Source organism: Pelmatolapia mariae, linkage group LG1, assembly GCF_036321145.2.
Source record: "Pelmatolapia mariae isolate MD_Pm_ZW linkage group LG1, Pm_UMD_F_2, whole genome shotgun sequence".
In the NCBI taxonomy this organism is placed as follows: domain Eukaryota; kingdom Metazoa; phylum Chordata; class Actinopteri; order Cichliformes; family Cichlidae; genus Pelmatolapia; species Pelmatolapia mariae.
The window spans coordinates 37733748-37755435 of record NC_086227.1 but is presented as its reverse complement, the minus strand read 5'-3'; the positions used below and the strand labels follow the sequence as shown (position 1 = coordinate 37755435).

Sequence of the window (21688 nt, the reverse complement as noted above, 5' to 3'; positions counted from 1 at the left end):
AGCGAAACTGAGAAAGCATGGGTAAACGTATTTCTTCCAGCGTGCACACATGCTCTAGTTTCACAAATGCCAGTTTGTGTAGAAAAAAAAGCATGCATGTTTTTATATACGTATATTCAGCCCCTGGTGTCTGGAGACATTTTTTTTCTGCTCATAAAAAAGTTACAGATCATAAAATCTCTATCACTGACAGACACCGAGAGATAGTATTAGGAGATTAATGCTGTAACCACCTACCCTGGAAGCTCTTGTTGATGCCAGAAGGGAAAGTGTTTCCCAGCATCACCACAGTGGGGTCAATGATGATTTCTCGGCTCCGGCCCTGCAGTCCTGAAATCTCCCGCTGTCCTCCGCCACCATCCATTCGTAGTGTCATCTCATTGTCATGCCGATCTAAGAAGACCTCGTGCCACTCACCGTTGTCGAGTCGATAAGTGGGCAGGGTTAGGTTGTAGTCCCCGTCCCCAAGGTTGTAGAAAACACATAGAAGGCCCTGAAAGATCTGCAATGGGAAAACAGGACGATTAATATAAGCCTTACAAATCCAGCAACACTGAAAAACTAAGTACACCATTACTGCTTCCACAGGACGTAAGAGAGGAAGTAGCAACCATCTAACAACCAAAGCTTGGTGGAAACTGGTTCACGCAACAAGCCAATGATCTCACACAGACCAGCAAGCCGACAACAGAATCAAGGTGTTGCAGTTAAAGTCAGTACCTCAATGTGACAGAAATTCTGTGGCAGAGCTATGCCTAGAAACCTAAACTAAAGCAACACTGTGAAGAAGAGTGGGCCAAAATTCCTTCACAACAATATGAGAGACTGACAAAGCCGCACAAAGAATAATAACACTTCACATGATTGCTTCTAAAGGTGGTTCAACAAGTTGGTGAATCATGTGGTGTACATAGTTTTTCACAGGGCTGCATATAACTGAAAACTACTTGAATATTCATGAATTCAGTGTTTAAAGGTACAGTCAATCATTTTTTGAGATTACTTAATAGAAAAAAGAATACTTCATTCATAAATCTGCACTGATTGGTGTGAAAGTACACTAATTCCAATAAATATACACAGGAGCAGGCGCTGGCTAGTGGAAGCCAGCATGCTGATTTGCCATCTTGAACAAAAAAAACGATGAGATGAGTTCCTTTCACCAAAGAAGCAAAAACGTGAAGGAAAGACACAGTGCCACCAGCATGTGGATAAAATGTTATCCTCTTCCTGCTCAGCTCAAGCCTCATTTCCTGATCTGAACTGTTTCCACAAAAGTGTAGCTGCCAGTTGATTCACAACTATGAGAAGGCTAGAACATGTCAACATTTACCCCGAGAATTCAGAACTGATCACAATTAACTGTTTCATCAATTACTGGAATTCGTCCAGGCTCTGAAGCAGCAAATCACACCCAGACAATCACACTGCCACCACCATGTTTGACTCTTGGTACCATGTTCCTTTTATCAAATGAGGTTAGTTTTATGTCAAATGTAACTGTCAAAAAAGTTCAAATTTGTCTCATCTGTCCACAGAATCAGTCTTGGGATTATAAAGATGATTTTTGGCAAATGAAACAAGTCCTTCTTTTTAGTCAGCAGCAGTTTTTGCCTTGGAACTGTCTGATTTTTAATCAAACAGGATTATATTTTGTACTACATATTCATTTTGGGTTTTTTCCGTTCTTTTAAAAGGTACTTTAAGAAGGTTTTAGTGCATTAAAATCAGACTAACATGACAGATTTTTACTCTGATTACATAGGAGTACTGTAGGAGTAGGAAATGGATAGTAGCCAGTGGTTTGTAAATAACTGGACATGAATAACTTTTGCTTGATACATAACATTATACTGCAGTATGTTTCTAACTAATTCTCATTCTCATGACACTTTCTTTAATGACATGACATATATTGAGGTCAACTTGCAGATGTGCAGATGTGAGGTCAAATGCGACATGATATGTGGATGTAAACTACAATTTCATATTTAGAATCCCTATATAAGAGCATATTGTCCTAAATGTTGCCAATAAAACAGAAGACATAGTATTTTAAGTATAATTTTGGATAAAAGACATTGTATGAATGTTTGGACTTATTTGACCTTAAAGAAGACGTCAAAGGTCAAAGTAATGCGATATTTAGAATCCCCATATGTCATCCCTGCTTATATGTTGTCAATACAAACAATGACAGTAAGAAACACAACTTTAATAAATAGCTCTGTATAGCACTATTATCACTTTGGCTTTGAAGGAGAGGTCAAAGGTCACATGTGACATGAGGAAGAGAACAGACATCACATGTAGGAATCTAAATTTTTACGCTTTTTGTCAGTTTTTGAGCAAAAAAATTGACCTTGAAGAACTCGGTGGATATTAGCAAAATTTGAATGGATTGTTACCATGACCACTCTGCACCTCAATTAAAACTTTCTGAGCGATCACGTTTACAGATAGAATGGCGCACATACACGCACACGCACACACACACACACACACACACACACACACACACACACACACACACACACACACACACACACACACACACACACACTACCAAAAACATAACCTTCTTGGGGGAGGTAATTAATGTTAAAACACTAAGTGTATCTCTCCTTACAGAGACCTGCTCTCAAGGGATTATCAGTCAACCTCCCTGTGAAACGATTCTTCTCAAAACAGTTTTCTTGCAAAGCAAAGCTGACGTTTGTCTATCTTCGAGCACCTTTCAAGTGTACTTTTCAGTGCTTAGTGGGCATAAACTAAATGACATGTAGCCTCTTTGTTTTGGGGCACTGGCAGAAGTCTGAGCAGCATGGATTTCAAAATCTCAGTAAACAAATTGAAACTGAGGCCAAGAAACCAAAATTTAATGGCTTTTTTCCTCATGGGAGGTCATGAAATTCAGCCTGGTTTTTGTGTACTCTTGCAGACAAAGAAACAAAGAGATCTTTCCTTGGCAGAGGAACTCTCTTAATGGCAGGATGCCATTAGAGGGAAAATATGTTGCGCTGACCTGAGTTCAAATTTCAGGTTTTAAAGCTAATGGATCAAAAGAAAGAAAAGATTCCACAAGGATGTTAAAAGATTGGATCAATAGGACAATTTGGCCAGTAGGCCAATAAGCCAGATCGATTCCATGGGGGTTAGACGTGGGGAAAATAAATAATTCCCAAAACAGAAATTTCCCAACACAGTTTAATGACTGCATTCAGGTAAACCTTTCTCATATCAAGCAATCGGATTCTACCACAAGAACGCCTACGGCCAGTTTCACTCCCTAAGCAGTGACAACATGTATCTTACCATTTAATTACAAACACCTTGGGAAAAAGGTAATTGTCATTTCTGCTTTTGCTCTGGGCCTAGAATAAATATTAAATGAGAGAACATTAAAACCTGGCATTTAAACTTGCAATTTGTTGATTTGTAGCACTGACACACACAGACACACACAGACACACACAGGCGTGGTGTTGTCCAGTACAATCTTGTGAGGAATGGGAGAGACAAAAGGAGAAAGCGACTTCATGGACGAGAGGAGAATAAGGGAGAACACCAGCACTTTTCCCCGTGTTTACACAACAAGCTGTTCTCTTCAAGGCTCAGATCTCGAGATGAAAACCGTTCCATTTTGGCTCAGCTGTGATGCTAACCACATGTCTATCACAGAGCAATATTCATTTGAACAAAAAAAAAAAAATCAGCCCAGGAAGCTGTGTGTCTGCATGTGTGTGTGTATGAAACTCAGATAGAAGGAGAAGAAAACCAGGAGAGACCATGTCCATATGCAGTGTTAAGAGGGATTGGGCGGTGGGTGGGTCGTCCTCATTTCAATTTCAAACTGTTTCCTCCAAGTGTCCCACTGAGCATAATTTTCTCCCCTCCATCTTTGTCTGCCACCGCTGCCACATAAACAGAGGACTGAGATGAGAAGGGCAGAGGAACTGAGACAAAGAAAGTGAGATGTGAAGGAGAAGTGGGTGGCTACCATTAACTCTCTCACTCATTCTCGACATAATAAAGATTTAACAAGTTTTTTTGGGGAGGAAAACTTTGTCAAAAAGAAAACAGCCATCGCTTGCCAGCTCCCTCTGTAGCTGTCTACTGATCTCGCAGTCTTCTTTCTTTTTCCTCCTTTTCCCTTTGTCACGTCAGTCCGCCCTTCCTCCTCTACCCATCTTTGGATTTTCCATCAATCCCACGGTCGTTTCTTCAGTTGGATAAAGTGTTGGATGGCTCCAAGGTTGTTTAGTTGGAGGACCGTGGCTCATTTCAAGGCTCTGTGATGAAGTATTAATTATATTCAGAATCCACTGGGGCAGAGCTTTCTAACCAGACACACTCACTGCCACCTGATTTTACCCCCAATTAAAGCTGAACGGAGTGGTGCAATTTGGCTCCTGCTCCGCTCCCTGGGTGGTATGTGACTGAGTGCATTTGATAGTGTGTCTTTGTGTTTTTGCACTAGGTGTGTGTGAAGGTGTGTAACTCCATTTTTCAGTAAACAGTCCCACTGCAGGGACCCTTCCATTCCCCACAGATGCTTCCTGCGACAGACTGCTCTCAGCGCCGCAGCCTTTAGTATTGCAGACATGTTCAGATGATGCATTAATCTCCCCAGTTCTCATGATTAAATAATGGTGTGTGAAGGTAGATTGTGTGCATATATGACTAGTGAAGGCATTTTTTCTTCAACTTAATTTATATTGGGGAATAGAAGGAAATTTCATGCTCAATACCAGCTTCCACTTTGCATTCGTACAATTGTTATTGCCCTTCTGCACCCATATCTGCTTGTCTGCAGAGACCTAAACTGCAGTCAGATGCTTTCGGGACTACACATCAACTTTGCCATTAAAAATAAAAACTGTTGGGCAAATGGCATCGTTTTGCATTTTTACCAGCTTAAAGGCAGATGACTTTAATTTATGTTTAATACTCTCCACGAACACCACAAGCTCCAGTTTGGTGTCAATTTTAGGAAAAAATCTACATGATCTTCACTAAACGAGGTCATTTTAAACAGAAGTGCATATTCTATTCTTTATAACATGATCAATCACAAATTCTTCATATGTGAAAGTGACTGGCTGTGCAACTGATGAGTTTAGTTCAGGATGTTATTCTGTCTGTCATCCTGCGGTCAAGGTAATCTGCCTTGTAAAAATAAATGAGCCAAACAGCGTGAACTTAATGAAGCATTAAAACTGCAAAGCAGCTTCTTGCCCAGCAAGATTTTAATGTCTTATTTAATCAGTCATCAAGGCATCAAGCAGTAAGGAATAGCCTGTCATTTAGAAATAAACTGCAAGTTGATGCAAATTTGATACTATGGAGCATGCACTGTGTAGAAAAAGCAGCTTTTGGTTATTACAACAAGGACATGACCTTTGATTGTCATTTATGAGCTCCTTCTTTCCTTAATCTGAAAGGAACTACTAGGGATGTAATACAAACATCAATGATCTCATGCTGGTTCTGTCTTCCCATGTCGTAATACCTGCCCTTTACCCCCTTTCGGTTCTGCTACCACCCCACTTGAGAGCTCAATATGTTAATAATAGACCCGTCAATAAGACAGGCTGATCCTAGAAAGTTTCGTGCAGCAACTCAGTGCGTGAATATAAACAGAGACAAAGCAGGATGATTGGATGACAGAGTGACTGCTCGAGTGGTGCAGCTTTCTGCAGCCACACTACTGACATGGTAACTGAGCTTTGTGGTAAAATACAAAGTCTGATGAATGTCTATGAAAACTTTTTTATTAAGAGCAACTACATGTGTAATTATATGATGAATAACAGTGGCTGAGCACCGGCTATTGTGATGGTATGCTAATCAGTCATGTTGAGCTGTTAATGCCTGGCTCAAACATCTTATGGAGCACTTATACTAAGCCAGAGTGCATTTGCTGTGTGACGTGGGTGGGCCCACCTGAAAAAGCAGGCGTGCATGGTTCACTGGACTACGCTTATAGTGTGATTGCAACTTGAGCTCCACCACGGCCCTCCAATACTTTCTCAATAACAATTACTTATGTTTAAAAATAAATAAATAAATAGTGAGAGGCCAAGGTGTCAGCACTTTTCCCCAAGCTGTTACTCAGGAAGCACATACACATTGTTTTCCTCATTCCTGGGTAATAAGAGTTTTTACCTCATTGCCTCAAAGGTCTTTTTAAAGTTTGTTTTTATAACCTGTGATTAATTTGTAATCACGTTTACAAATGTCATCGTGCTGGTCACAAAAGCACAGTTTGAAAAGAATAATAAATATTTCATCTACCCTTGAGACATTAGTAGTCAGGAAAGAAAATGTGCAGGATAAAATCTGTACTGTACAACAGAATCCAATAATAACATCTTTAATTATGTCCATGGTTAGGTATAATTAAATTTAAGCATATCTAACAAAGCTGGCAAAAAGTGAAAATTAAAGTGGTGAAAGGGTAAAATCTACAACAGTCTTTTAGTTTTAAATTGCAAAAAAAGAGCTAAAAATAAATAAGTTTAAAGTTTTCAGACTATTTCTTTACCATAGTAATTGTGATATAAACCGACTTTGTGATATACAGCAAAAGATTGCTATGCATAATGTAGTACGACTGAGTGAAATTCAGCTCCCGTCTACTTCATTTTATCTCAGTAGTCAATAGAAGATTAGTGCCATAGAATCGGTGTGTTCGTGTGCATTCACTCACTGTGACAGAAAGCAAAGATCCCAGTGAGCCAAAATATGGGTCATTCTCACTGCGAGGTAATGAGACTGAAGAGAAGAGCAATGCTCCCTTTACGATGAATATTAATTCTGAAGACACTAACACAAACACTGAGCGCAGGAATTTCCTGGTTGGTTAAGTCGAGGCTGATGGTCCAAAAATCAGTCAATGCTGGAGCTCGTGAGCTAATTCAAAAATAATTACTTAGTGTAATGGTTCATACTTTTCTTTTATATGAAAGATTCAAAATGACTAAATTTGCCACGGAATAATTTAATATAATGATTTTATATAAAACCCACAAGATAATTCTTGTGTGTTTTTGTTTAATTGCAGTATAAATGAGTACTTAAGTAACCGTGTGGTCATAATCAATATCAAGAAATAAGCTAATATCTTGACTACGTCTATGTGAAATATCTGCATGTATCAAAGTTAGTTCCAATTCTTAAAATTCATGGGCTGCAAACTATTATACCTACTATTTGTATATTTAAATAACATACATCTATATATTTGATATAAAGCTGTCTCTGTGACCATAGGTCAGCGCTGACTGAAGCTTCTACATGAAAAGAAAAGAGTAAAGCTTTTTCACGGTGACTCTTCGTTTTGGATTCTAACGCCTGATGTTGTTTGACTAATAAAAAATGCTTGGCTGTCTTCTAGGTTTGAATTTGCAACATTATGAACATCACGAATGGATCCCAAATGCAACAGTTAGGTAGAGAACAGAGAGGCTGTGGCTACCCTTTCCTAAAGATCCTCTTTCACTGAGGGCAGGGCTGCAATCTACCTCAGATACTTCTGATGTTCCCTGTTGATCTATTCACCATGAGATACATTCAAAACATGGGAAACAAGTAAGTGAAGCTTTGCTCTAAAATAACTTATGTGTTAATATTTGCAAGATGATTTCCTCACACACAAACTTAGTCACTGAATACTTTTTATTACACCCTTTTTATTTTATGTGTGCTTTTTTTTAAGCAATATTATACATTTTCATCGCAATGTAGATTATATTAAATAATATTTATCTGTGAAACCTGATAACACAAACCACCACAAACACAAAGCAGATACCTTCTCTGGATGACATTTCCTTGACCTATAGTAACACTAAAGGAAAGTTGCAGTCATTGGTGATCAGGATGTGGTCTTCAACATGCACGTTAAACAAATACGCAGCACTGCTTTCTTTCATCTGGACAGTATCACCAAAAGTAGTGAAAAGAACGATGCTGAAAAGTGAATTCATGCATGTATTACTCCTAGGCTGAACTATATTATAAATTATAATTCAGTATTATCAGTTTGTTTTCAGATCTCTCTATAAAGCCTTCAGGTAGCAAAACGCTGCAGCAAGAGTACCGACAGTGACTAGAAAGAGACTAACATCATTATCTTCCCGTCATTGGCTCCCTGTTGAATCCAGAATTGAACGTAAAATCTTTCAACTCACATACAAGGTCTCCAATAATTTGGCCACATCATATTTTGAAGACCTCATAGTATCACCTCATCCTAACAGAGCACTTCACTCTCAGACTGCAGGCTCACTTGTGGTTCCTAGAGCTTCTAATAGTTCTTAACTTGGATTGGAGAGGTCGACACTCTCCCTACGTTTAACATTAGGCTTAAAACTTTCCATTTTGACAATCTGATAGGGTTCGATCAGGTGACCCTGAACCATCCTCATCACACTACAGTCACACTGGGGCAAACACTGGTTGGATACTGTGGTATGACCAAAATTATTATTGACAGTGTCCAATGGATGTGCAACCTCATTGCCTTTGAAATCATTGCTTAGAACAGTGTTTCCCAAGAAATGATCAGGTGTGCCGTGGAAGATTATCTGGTTCCACCTGATTAGTACTCTAAGCGATCGGCGTGAGTAACGGGTAGAACAATTACATTCTCTTCCACCAGAGGGCAGTACAACTACCTGCTCTAATTAAATGGGTTGCCAATTGCCAGTAAAACAGAAGAAGACAGAGAGGAAATTACATAATAGTCATGCTGTGAGACAACACAGCAGTAATAGCAATAGATAAATATGTGAAAAGGAAAAGTAGTCGGTCTGACCTGGGTCCTGGAGAAAATTCCGACCCAGATCAAGACACTAGCATGAGTAGTGGTCAGAAGAAGGCAAAAAAGGTATACTGGGGACAAACCGAGCCAATTCCGCTGTACATGGTCTATGGGGAAAAATTATCAATATGCTTTTTGTGACATTTTTGTTTGGTGCTGTGCCACGTGATTTTTCTAATGTGAAATATGTGCCATGGCTCCAAAAGATTGAGAAACAATGGCTTAAAAGACAGGGCCAGTCCCGTGACCACCGGCAATCAGCTTTAGTCTTCAAAATGACTTTGGTGCATCAAGATGGCAAAAAATCAGCAATAATAGAGTCATACTGCCAATTACATGCAACGTGTTTGTGATAATGCAGCGATTAACCGTGTAAACTCGTCAAAGCTGCAAATCTGTTGCCATCTATGAAAAGAAACTCCTTAAGGAAGTTGCTGCAGAACGTCAAAATTACATAGACAGCAATCTTGCTTTTATACAGCAATATAAACAGAACAGAACCAGTTGGAAACCAAAAGAACTGATCCCCTATCCACCTACTGCGATTATCGAGACACATTGCAGCTGAGTTGTGCTCAACGGTGCAGATTGATTGCAGTGTTGGAAACCTGTCTATGTTTATAAATTAAACATGAATTACTAGCACACCTTCATTAGTCTGCCTGAGAGTGATTACAGTCAGTCCAAGTCAGACCAAGATTGTTTGGAGGCAGATTCCCCTCCACCACCAGGTGACCTATGCAACTGCCCTCCAGTTGAAAGTAGTCACACGGAAGTTGACGGTACTGCACACACAACACCTGGGCATCCAGTTTGTACCGCAGATGGCTGTCACTCCACGAGCCTGGTTCTGTCAGAGGCATTATCTTTCTGATAAAACAGAGCTGTTGTTTCTTCCCACTGTCACCAAGTGATTGCTCATTGGGCTCATCTGATTTCTGGGGTTTTCTCTTTAATATTGTAAGGCCCTTACCTCACAGTATGAAGTGCCTTGAGGCTACTGTTGTAAATTCAATTGAATTTCATGCACGTAAAATTGTTACAGCACAATCTAGTGGCTCAAAAAACTCTGAAAACAGGAACTTTATCAGTAATCAGAGGGGCTAAAGTCGTTTAAAGAAGAGAGCCTAATATGTTTTGTAATGTCTTTTACTAAGCATACTGTTGGATGTGAAGCCATACACAAACAGAAAGGGCTCCTCACAATGTAACAGTGTATCCAACCAAGAGTAACACATACTAATTTCTTCCTCTGATTAAAAGCAATCAAAACTATTACAGTGAAAAATATAATCTTAGCAGGCAGTAAACGGTTATGTTTCCACCAAGAACTCAGCAGGGTTTCCAATGTTTCACTGCTCTGCACTCAGGAATAAATGCACTATTTATGGTAGATAAATGATGTGCACTCGCTCCCCATGTGGCTGTGCTGATGGAGCAGTGTGATATTTAGGAGCGAGTGTGGGAATGGATGAATAGAAAGGATAGGCAGATGGAGATCAGAGGAGATTTAAACGGCTGCCATGGTATGGATAATCATCATCATTTAAGACACAGATGTTTGATCAATACGTGTGGTATGAGTGTGGGGCAAAAGACAGGGAAAGGCACAAGTAAAGAACTGGGAAGGTGCTGTTTGACAGTCAGTAGCAGCTTATGGAGTGATGTTTTTGGTTCAAACCATCGTCAGTACGTGGAGGTCAGGGGTCGGGTACAACGGTGAGCATCTATACTCGTTTGTAAAACACGGTGGAAAATGCATACAGAGAAATCAGATGTTGATCCACCATGTACAGTAATAACATCTGGAAAGCATCTGACTGGCAACGGCTTTATTTTTTTGCATGACAATGATGCCAAACACACGACAGAACGCTATCAGTCCTGGACTGGCCTCCCCAGAGCCCGGAGCTCAACATTACTGAAGCAGTGTGTGATCACCCAAAGAAGCCTTTTGAAGGCTGGAGAACGATTCCTAAAGACTACTTAAGAGACTGCAATAACGCTTGTGTAAGAGAATTCAGGCTGTTTCTGTCTGGCTTTACTTTATATGCTGTATTTCCATGTAGGTTTCCAAGTGTTTTAATCAGCTGCTGCACTTCTTTCACATTTTCCTAACAAATAATAATTATTATTCACATTATTCAATAATAATAATTTGCAGTGTTTGCACACAAACCAATTATTCTAAACAAGTGTCAGAAGTCAGACGTCCTCTGTATATACTGGTAAGCCACTACAGGCCCGGCCAAGGTTTAATATGTTTCATTGATGATTAAGATTAGTGTAGTGTAATGATGTGACTGTTTTCATTTTATAAACTGATGGATGGAAAGCATTAATTAAAAAGAAGACATGCAACAACACAAAACAACAACAACAAGTGAACATCTGGATATTAACAGCTGGAAAAAAACTGTTAAGAAACCAAAAACAGTAAAGTACAGACATACATCTGTTTTTGGTTGTTTTGAATGTCTTTTTTCTGCCCTGAAAGGAAATGTTGTTTGGAAACAGGAGATGTACACCTGTGATGATTTCCCTCTCACTGCCTTAGGTGGGGCCCCAAGAAGTCAAAGGTAAAAAACAAAAAGTTATTTACTTTGTTTATTCCTGTCACATCTGTATGGTTGACCAAAGCGTCTCACTGAAAGCTGTGTGCCTCCTTTAATTTATTCATTCACTTTTTGTTGACTTGTCTGGCTCATCAGATCTTGAATTCACATAAGTGACCATGATAAACGAGCATAAATGTCTATTTACTTTTAAATATTTAATCAGTCTGATTCTACGTGAGTTGTCCCTACAGTGTACAAATTCAGGTGATAGCTTTGTATAAAATGCAAATGATTCATTGTTCTACCAAACTTCACTGGGAATCTAAGGAGCTTGGAGAGAAAAGCGTCTGGACTTCTTTAAGTTTCTTGAAGATGTTTCGCCTCTCATCCGAGAAGCTTCTTCAGTTCTAAGATCAACTGGTGGAGAGTCCCAGATTTTAAGCCCTATGGGAGGGTCTCCAAGAGTGTCATGGACCCCCTATTGATCCTCTACCTAATCACATGTGAAAACGGGTGTGGGTCACAATTAGCCGAGGTTTCGGGTGAACCAACTGTGAAACCTACCCCCCCATCATGTGATTTACTGAGGTCAAATGGCCCAGGATGTGAGTGAGCGTTAAGGCGTCTGGGAATGAAACTGGATTGTAAGCCACCGCCTCTGTTCAAAGATGGTTGTTCACAGTGGACATAGATGGCTTCTTTCACTCCTCTTTCAAACCATCTGTCTTCTCTGTCCAAAATGTGAACGTTGGCATCCTCGAAGGAGTAGTGCTGGGATTGTACTTCAGTGTACTGAAGAAGCTTCTTGGATGAGAGGTCTTCAAGCAACTTAAAGAAGTCCAGATGCTTTTCTTTCCAAGCTCCTTAGACTTCAGTGTACTTCCCAGTGTACTTCAGACCCAGCCATACACTCAGACAAAAACCAGTTCATCCAAAAGACAAAAAAAAAAAGCAAACTTAATGTATGCTGTACAGTGTAGCGAGGAATGCTCAGACTTCTACATTGGAGAGACCAAACAGCCACTTCATGAATGCATGGCACAACATACAAGAGCCACCTCAACGGGACAAGACTCGGATGTTCATCTGCATCTTAAGGACAAAGGTCACTCCTTTGAGGATGCCAAGGTTCACATTTTGGACAGAGAAGACAGATGGTCATGACTCTCCACCATTTGCTCTTAGAACTGAAGAAGCTTCTTGGATGAGAGATGAAACATCTTCAAGAAAGTCCAGACACTTTTCTTTCCAAGCTCTTTAGACTACGATGACCTGGATCACTGAGAACCTTCACAGACATTTCACTGGGAATGTTCAAAAACGCTAAAAACATATTAAACGAGTACTCATTACTTTCAGTGGACAAGAGACCTGCTAATAAAATATTGGTTCACTGTGAATTCACACATGGCTACAGAAACAAATTATGTTAACTGTTACTTTTGTTGCTTTTACCTCTTTTCAAAAAGTGTCTGTTGCATCGGTATCATTATAGCAAGAGAAAGTGCATGTTATAAGAGCAGTGGGTGGATAAAGAAAATGCCTGCAGTTGCTACAGGATAAAGAGTAGAGCAGAATCTGAAACTGTTCATGAAGCGAGAACGTAAAATAAAATTGCTTTCCACACAACAAAGCCAAACCCAAACTCACAACCTGCTATGAAGAATTCTGAAAGTGAGGAAAAGTGATGACTCCATCTTCCTGCACTCACCTCCAGACGTAAGTATTCACTTTGCTCCTTTGAGATCAGACTGAAAAGGACACTGCTGTGTTTACGGGTTCGAACCAGGACTTGGATCCATGTCCTCCGGGCAGGCAGCGGGGACGCCAACTGGTAACGCATGTGACTGTGGCCATCAAAGGAGTACTCTGGGACCTCTGGTGTTGGTGGATACAAACACAACCACACACAGAGGTTAGCCACATAGTGCTATGTGTAAACAGGATTTCAAGTGCAAAACATAATTCTTAAACAGTTTGGATGCTGCTTTCCTCCACAGAGAAGACACCACAAGTCACTTCAGCTAAATCAGTTTTAAAAAGTCCGGTGCTAGGGACAGAAAGAATATGTTAAATGCACAAGATAGAATATGCATGTTTGGTTTAGCTTGGGTTCTTCTGTCTAAGAGTTTGAAGTTTTCACAGAAGTGGATTTTGTGCATGCCTCTCAGAATAAACCAAGCACACCTAAAACTCTCAAAGCCATTCTTCCATCTCACGGCGTACGCAAGTGAAATTTTCTTCTATCGCTTTCACACCTCTTCCTTTTCTTTGTCTCCTTCCCTTGTAACTTTGACAAAGTCGAGTGGTTCATGAGATCTCACTTGAAGGCAATGTCAAATCAATTTTTAGGGGAGGTTTCTTCTAGGCATGAAATATGCAGCTGATCAGCCATGTCCTCTTGAAACTCCCAAAACTCCATCTCAAATTTTACTTTGCCTCTCAAGGCCACAGGCTGTTTATATAAAAACATAACACCACCATCAATTTTACACCAACAGTCTCACGTTATTCATAGATGGCTTGTCAAATACACAAAATACTTTGAAGTAGAAGTGGGGGTATTTGTTTTCCTTTCCTCTTCTTTTTTATTTTCCATGTAGACTCCAACAGAGTGAAGGGCAAATATTTAAATTAAAGAGTGAAAGAATAAATAGTGAATTTTGCAAGTTTTTGTTTTACAAGATGAGAGTGACTCACTATCATTTGTTCAGTTCAGTTAATACTGCATCGCATTGCAGTTTTATTCCAAAAAAAAGAGACTTCCTTGTAATTTTCTTACTTTGCAAAGCAATCCAATGGGGTAAATTGGAACTGGGCTGCATGTTAAACACAGATGGTTTAATCTGTTAAGGACTGGGGGCTATTTGTCATATAAGACATAACAGAAAAAAAGAACCATTTGTACAGACTGCACACCAAATCTTGACCTGTTACGATTTCAGATTCTACATGTCTGAGTCTCACTGTGAAATAGGAGGCAGAAACCAAACAAGACCGTAAAGCCTGGACTAGTGTGCTGCGATCAGCAGAAAGCATGACTTAAGGTGTCCTCCTCAACTCCAAGGATGTGTGCGAGAGGCCACGTAGGACCAGAGCCATTAAAGAGCCAATCTCAGTCCAATAAAAGTCTGCAATAAGCCAATTGTCTCCACAACCACACGACCAGCACAGAGAGGCTCAGAAGAAGCCATCTTCTTTAGGCCATAAGGAACACTGCCAAGGGGCAGGGTAGGTTGCTTGGTGAGTAAAACAAAAATTACACCGCAGTGTACTTCTGAGATTGGAAACTGATGGAGTGCTGTCAGTGTCTTCTTGAGTCATCCTTGCCTGCATTTATATATCTGCGATACACTTGGAGCATTGTCATGGGTAGTTGGCGATGTCCAGGATATCGCTTCACAAAGCTTCTTACACCCCATTATTCAATTTGTTTAGTTTAAACCCTAAAAGTCAAGGCAGCTCATCCTAATTTTTATGGAAGAATTCATAGACACTGCCAATGAGTGACAAAAGTGAGGTCTGGTAGTCTCAGGATCTCGTCTCTACTTTTTTCAGATGGTGTGACCCTGCTGGGTTTATTCAGTAGTGACCTCCAGCTCAGCCTGGGACAATTTGCTGTGCTGAGTGTAGATGGACTGAGAATCAGCAACTACAAGTTTGAGGCTGTGGTTCTCAGACAGAAAAGGGTTAATTGCCTACTTCAGGTTAAGGATTAGTTGACGCATTAAGTGGAGGAGTTCAAGTATATCAGGGTCTTGCTCACAAGTGAGAGTGGAGTAAAGCAGAGCAGGAGATTAACAGATGCATTGGCACGCTGTTCATTACGGTGAAGAGAAAGCTGAGTGTGAAGCTAAAGCTGTCGATTTACTTGTTGACTTGCTTTCTGACCCTCACCTAAAGCCACGGGCTGCTGGGAGTGACTGAAAGAATAAGAACAACATACAAGGGAGCAGACATAACCTCATTCTGATAGGTGTCTGAGTTCAACCGTAAAGTTAGGGTCAAGAGCTCAGTCATTCAGGAGGTGATATAGGGATCTCCCCAGGATGCCTCCTGGATTACAGATGTGTTTCGGGCATGTCTAACTTAAAGAGGCCCGCAGGACATGTTGGAGAGAGATTATGTTTCTCAGCTGGTCTTATGTCCCTCTTAAATAGAGTTGTTCCTTCCCACTGTCTCAAGTGCTTGCTAAAAGGGGGTCACTTGATAGTTGGAGTCTCTCTCTGCTATTTTAGGCCCTTTACCTTACAATATAAAGTATCTTCAGGAGACTGTTGTGATTTGGTGCTATGCAAATAAAACTGAAATGAACTGAATGCCACTAAAACTATTTTAAAACATTAACTTCTGGCATTTCCGGGTGAATAAAGTTGGGTTATTTTCCACAGTTGCGCTTTCACACATGCAACACGCAGCAGGAAATAGTCCGCTTTCACATGTGTTCAGACATCTAGAAATGTGATGTGTTGTGGCGCTGCCAGGATGCAGCATGTGGTAGGTGCCACACATCATACCCACTTGTTGGTGTTAATTGCACAGCACACACACAGGCACAAACTTACATTAACACAAACTTTGTATACGGGACTTGGCAGGTTAAAGATCAGAAAACGTCTAGCCTGGATGTATTTGTTCACATATCCAGCTCCCCTGGATAGCTCTTGGAAAAGTTCAGGGCTGCTTGTGTGAAAACAGCTTAGCTGAAGTGCTCCATGTTTGTAGTTGCATCAACAGCTAATTTATTAAATGCTTTGGTTCACCCTCAGCTGCTGTGTCCTTTGCCATAGTTGTTGTGGCCTTGGAGCCACACAGCTTTTATTCTGTTTTACAGTCTAGGTTACCCGGTAACAAAACAGGGGGTTCTCGTCAACAATATTTATGGGAATGTTAACCGTAAATTTTCTGACAGCCACGTTTACTATAGCCTTGAAGACCAAAACATTACACTGAAAATAAAGCTGCTCAGGATCCCTTGAAGCTGTTGGAGGAAACAGCCTGTAACATGTGACACAGCTGAAGTGATAAGCTGGGAAGGACACGTGCATTTTAGCATTTAGAGCGATTTTGTGATAGCACAAACTCCTTGTCCGACAATGACCAAATATGTGTTCGTTTCACATACTGTAATCTGACATAGTCAACAAGGAGTAAATGATCTTTGAGGCCACATGGATGATTTTCTTTCCTTTTTAATGTTACAGTCAAGAACAAAATTTTATTGCATAATGTAAAACAAAAATAATAAAAAATTGGCATACCTTCTTCACACTGGTGTCCTGTGTATCCGGGTATACACTGGCAGCTGAAGGAGCCCCACTCACCGTGACAGCGACCCCGGTGGCCACAGGATGGATAGCCCATGTTGACACAGCTGCTATCTGTGGTCAGGCAGCCTGGAGAGCTGGACTGCGAGTCGGCCGGGGAGCCCAAATCATACAGCTGAATGGAAGAGATACAGGGGAGGAGATGGAAGGATTAGTAAATTTAGAGAAGATGAGGGGAAAGGTAAAGTTGAAGAAAGGAGAAACTGGATATGAAGTGAAATTGGAAAAATATAAACAAAGAAAAACAACAAGAAAGCAAGAAGGAAAACGAGGCGGAAATAGGAGGGAAGAAAAAGTGGAAAAGTTGAGATGCGAGGAAGGCAATAGGGAGAGGTGCCAAGAAGTAAGTAGCTTACATACAGAAGGCAAAAAGGCAAAGTGACAGCAGAGAAAAGGGGATTAGGGAAGACACGGGACAGACGTATAAGGGGGTCAGCAGCCAGAGGGAGAGTCGGAATATTCGAAAGAGTTAAGTAAAGTCAAAGAGAATGAAAATGAATCGCTTGAGGAAGAAAACTCTAAAATATACTGAAATACATAAACTCAGGCAGTCTCTTTCTTTAAATTGTCATCTCTCTGGTTTCATCATTGTGACGAGAGACTCTGAGAGACAAACTCTTGACCAGAGAAACAGCATGACCACCTACAGGGAGAGCTGAAAGGACAGAGGAACCTTGAACGCTTACAATCGGATGTCATAAAATACATTAATATGTTCAGTCACCTCCCTGCCAGGACCAAACTTTATGAGTTGTGTTTGTGCCGCAGAGAGGATGCAGGAATGTGAAAGATTGTAAAGTGAAATGAATCATGCCATCAGGGAGCTGCTGATTGGTTCTGACCTCCAGCAAAGAGGGCTCTTATTGGTTGTTGACCTTTAAATGCTACAGCTCCACAATTTTCTGGGGTTGAGCTGATCATGTTGATCGCCAAGGACTGAAAGACAAACATCTGCATTCTAAAACAGAAAGACATATTGGTGTGTCTGCCATTGATTCGACTGAGCATCACTCCAGTATGTGTGTATGCGTGTGTCTCTGAGCACAGCACTGGCTGATACATGAGCTCAACTCAAAAATACAGCTGCTTCTGCATGAATAACAAATTGTGGCTTGAGCTGAGAACAGTGTCACACCCCCACAAAGAGACGCAGCAGGATGCCATATTTGCCACGATTAATTTCAGGTGTTGGGTATGAAAATGTCTCAACCCACACAAAGTGAAAATACATTCTAAATGAAAAAGAATGCAGCTGGAGTGTGCCGTGCAAAGAGTGAAGTTTCACCCAAAATGTCTGAACCTTGAAGCACTTCAGTCACATCTTGGAGGAAGTGATAATGAAGATGACTGACAATGACACGCAGAAGTCAAGCATAATGTCACCTAAACAGCATAAAATGAGTCTTTATAAGTAATAGTGAATTCAAATTCACTACGGTCCACCCTAAGTGTCGTTTAATATCGTTAAAAATTCCAGTTTTTTTCATTAGTTCACCATCCACATGTAGTTGTTGGTTTTATTTCACTCCCTCACTTGTCTGAAAGAAGGTATTTTAGCTTCTCTAAATTGCTCCCAGTGTCCATGCCTGCCAAAAGCAAAATGCAATGCAATACAAGGCAACATCTAGACTATGATTTCCTAAAAACATACAGAACTTTTTTTTGCTGAATATATATTCTGGTGAAATGAGAAAACATCATTTGTCCACAGTGTTTTGTAACTTCTGTTATGAGGTAAACTTTTTGCTGAGAAACTCTGTAAATCAAGTTTCGAATCATAGCTAGTAGCACTCAAAAAGCTATTAGTCAGTGTGCTGTAACTGCACACCTCCCTACTTAACAATGTAGTGACAGATATGTCAAAAGCACAGAAAACCTTAAAGCTGTAATGCTACTCTGAGTGCTGAAGGGAGAAAGGAAAGCAGAATAATGATAAGACGAGGATGGAGAAAGTGGAAAACGGACAAAGGTGAGTGACAGCAGGGGTAAGAGAGGCAGAGAGGTAGCTCCAGAATAGAAGCATATTAAAAGGAAATCATTTCCTGTCTTTTTACCTGGACACAACCTCACTATTACCACCGGGTTTACTCCAGTCTCATTTATTCTTTTCATTCAGTCACCTTTTCCTGTTTAGGTTACATGCAGCCATGCATCACACTTCACTGGTTTTAATTAAGACAACATGGTATGCAGTGTTAATTTAGTCAATGGGAACTGCGATGAGAATTTTTCAAGCCAAAAACTTACTTAAATTTGTATCTTTGTACTGGTAGATTTTCATACTAAAACTATCATAAAAAATGTTCAAGACATGAGAATGAACCATGTTTGCTTTGCTCAGCGGCCTTGCAGATTCTGTGGAAAAATTCAGCAGCTTCTGAATAGTTTTTTCTGCCTCCCAAAATCTCTCTACTGGTTTACTAGTTTGGTTTCATAAGAAGCTCCTTACTTTCAGTAACACTGTGTCTGTTAGCAATGTGATCTGAGAGTTTTACACATATGAACTAAACCTGTGTGCACATTACCGTGTGAAGACGCAGCAGAAGACAAACATGCAGGCTGTAGCTAACATACATATAGGCAGGTAAGATGTTCTTTAGATTTTCACAAAATACTGAAGAATACATCAACCCATCTACTCAAACTACATCCAGACAGGATTTTAGAGAACAACTGAAAGAATGATGTTATGGATGAGCTGCTACTCTTCAGTAGAAATAACTGTGTAGCTTTGGCAAAGCTAATGCTAATGCTAGCTGACCATGGTCAACTGTGATTTTGTTCCAATTAAGGATTGACTGATTAGCCAATTCCAGGTTGCAGGCAGGTGTTTTTGGAATAAAGTGTTATTTCTGTAAATACATTATTAATTTCTCTAAATAAATAACTTATAAAGGACAATTAGTATATAGTTCCTGATGCTGTCTTCACGCCGCCTGTGTACAAAGATTCAAACATGCAGCTCTGCTTTTCTGTATGAGCAATTAGCCTTATAGCGGGTGGATACAGAGGAAAATGGTGACGTGATCTTACAGCTTTGAGGACTGGAGGTACAGACATTACTTTTATTTTTATTTAATGAATGGGCAAGAGCACAATGGTGAAATGCAACTGCATCCAAAACGGAAACAATAATATGCTGCTAACACAACATCAGCTCTCTGTAAACATCTGCGCAGACAGTATGCTAACGCTGAGCTAACACAAGTGACGTTAAAGCTACCGAGACACCAAATTTCAATAGGTAACAAAGGCAGTGGTGAGCAGTCAGGCCTGTAGCGCTGTAGCCTTCACTTCACTGTGGCAATTGCGTTTACTGTCTTTGGGCTGTTTTTCTTAATCCTTGCTTTGTGTTGTTAGTTTTGCATTCGTACATAAAAACTAAAAGTCATGATAACGTTGCTTTTGTTCACATCGTGCCGCGGCAGTGAGCTAGTCTGTGATTCCCACCCGTACTGCCGGTGAGGCGGACATATCAACATCAGCTACCTTTTTACCTCATCGACAGGCACTCACACCCATGCAGAAACAGATGATGTTGCTATAGCAACAAACATGACACACTGGAACATTTTGCAAGGAAAGGAACAACAACACCAGAGGAAAAGGAAAAAAATAAAAATCATACAATGCCGGAACATGTCCATCAACATTATTAATCATCAGCACGCCTACTGTTGCATGCTTTTGGGGATTTATTATACTCATGTCCGCCCACACACATCATGCAGATTCCTCTCATTAGTACACAGTGTTTGTGCAGCCTCCTGCTACATCCCTGGCTAAGGTAAACCACACTAACTCCAAGCCTTCAGCACTGCAGAAAGACAGACTTATATCCTTTAATATCACCGCTCTTGAGATTCAACATCTTAACAGAGCTTTCAAATTGTCTACTGAATGGATACAAATAAATTGTGTTTATAGAGACAACAGTTCTAAAAGCCGCCCCTAGAGGCCTCGTGGCTCCTCACACCTAACCGGAGTGCTGAACGAAAGGATGTTTGAATTGACTGGCCAAGGTTGTTTTTCATTTAAACATAAGTGTGCAGAATAATAACTGCTCTTTCCCACAAAACACCTGGGTTATTACTTAGCAACACACAGACACACCTGCATACACAGAAATGCCTTATTAGTAGACTGAAGAGGAGTCCTTAGAACATGAGTGGACCACCAGAAAAAAGAAGGAAACACACACACACACACACACACACACACACACACACACACACACACACACACACACACTAAATGATGGAAACTTGTCAGTTGCACAGTTTTATGTGTTTAAAACTTCTGCATCATGACTGTGTTTTTAGCAAACAACCAATTACTATTTAATGCTGGAAACAGAGGATGTGTCTGCAGGATACCGAGAGAGCGACATATGCCTGGTAATGAACCCGTTTGTGCTGACACTAACCTCATTAAACAGAACATGTATTGGACTAAAGTGACAGAGAGGTTGCGTAGTAGTTGGCTCATGATATTAGGCTCACATTATTGACTGTTTTTATTGGTTGGCTGGTCGGGCTAATCAATTAACTCAGCGGTCCTAGCGCATTAAATGCTCATGTGTACCCGGCTGAAGGCAAGCCACAAATAACCCACTCTGAGCCAGCTTTCAGTGTTTTCCCTGTCCTCACTACTTCTATTCACACGCACGCACGCACGCACGCACGCACATTAGAGAGTGACCATAATCCAGACAATGATGAACAGCAGTCTCACAGTAATTCTCTCAACACTGAGCCATATAATATACTCTGTTATGACTAGTGAAATATAATTTCATAAATTATTTAGAATATAATCTTAAACTGTACAAACCAATCTCCATTTTATACCTAGAAATATGATCTCCTCCACGTCCATTATGTGGGGCTTATGTGCTTTAAATCTAAGAAAGAAATCCATCATACGCAGTGCTGGCATAATGCGATGGAAGTGGAATCAGCAGGAGAAAAACTATT

General features: G+C 40.4%; 1 protein-coding gene across 1 annotated transcript in view; it reads right to left on the bottom strand.

Annotated features, from left to right (window-relative positions):
• LOC134631753 (neural-cadherin-like) overlaps positions 1–21688 on the bottom strand; it is a 307958-nt gene that overhangs the window by 47608 nt on the left and 238662 nt on the right. The window contains exons 31-33 of the mRNA XM_063480307.1: positions 16647–16827; positions 13097–13263; positions 238–502 (exon numbers count right to left, since the gene is read on the bottom strand). Coding sequence (XP_063336377.1) covers positions 238–502; positions 13097–13263; positions 16647–16827 — 613 coding nt within the window. The remainder of the gene's footprint in view (positions 1–237; positions 503–13096; positions 13264–16646; positions 16828–21688) is intronic.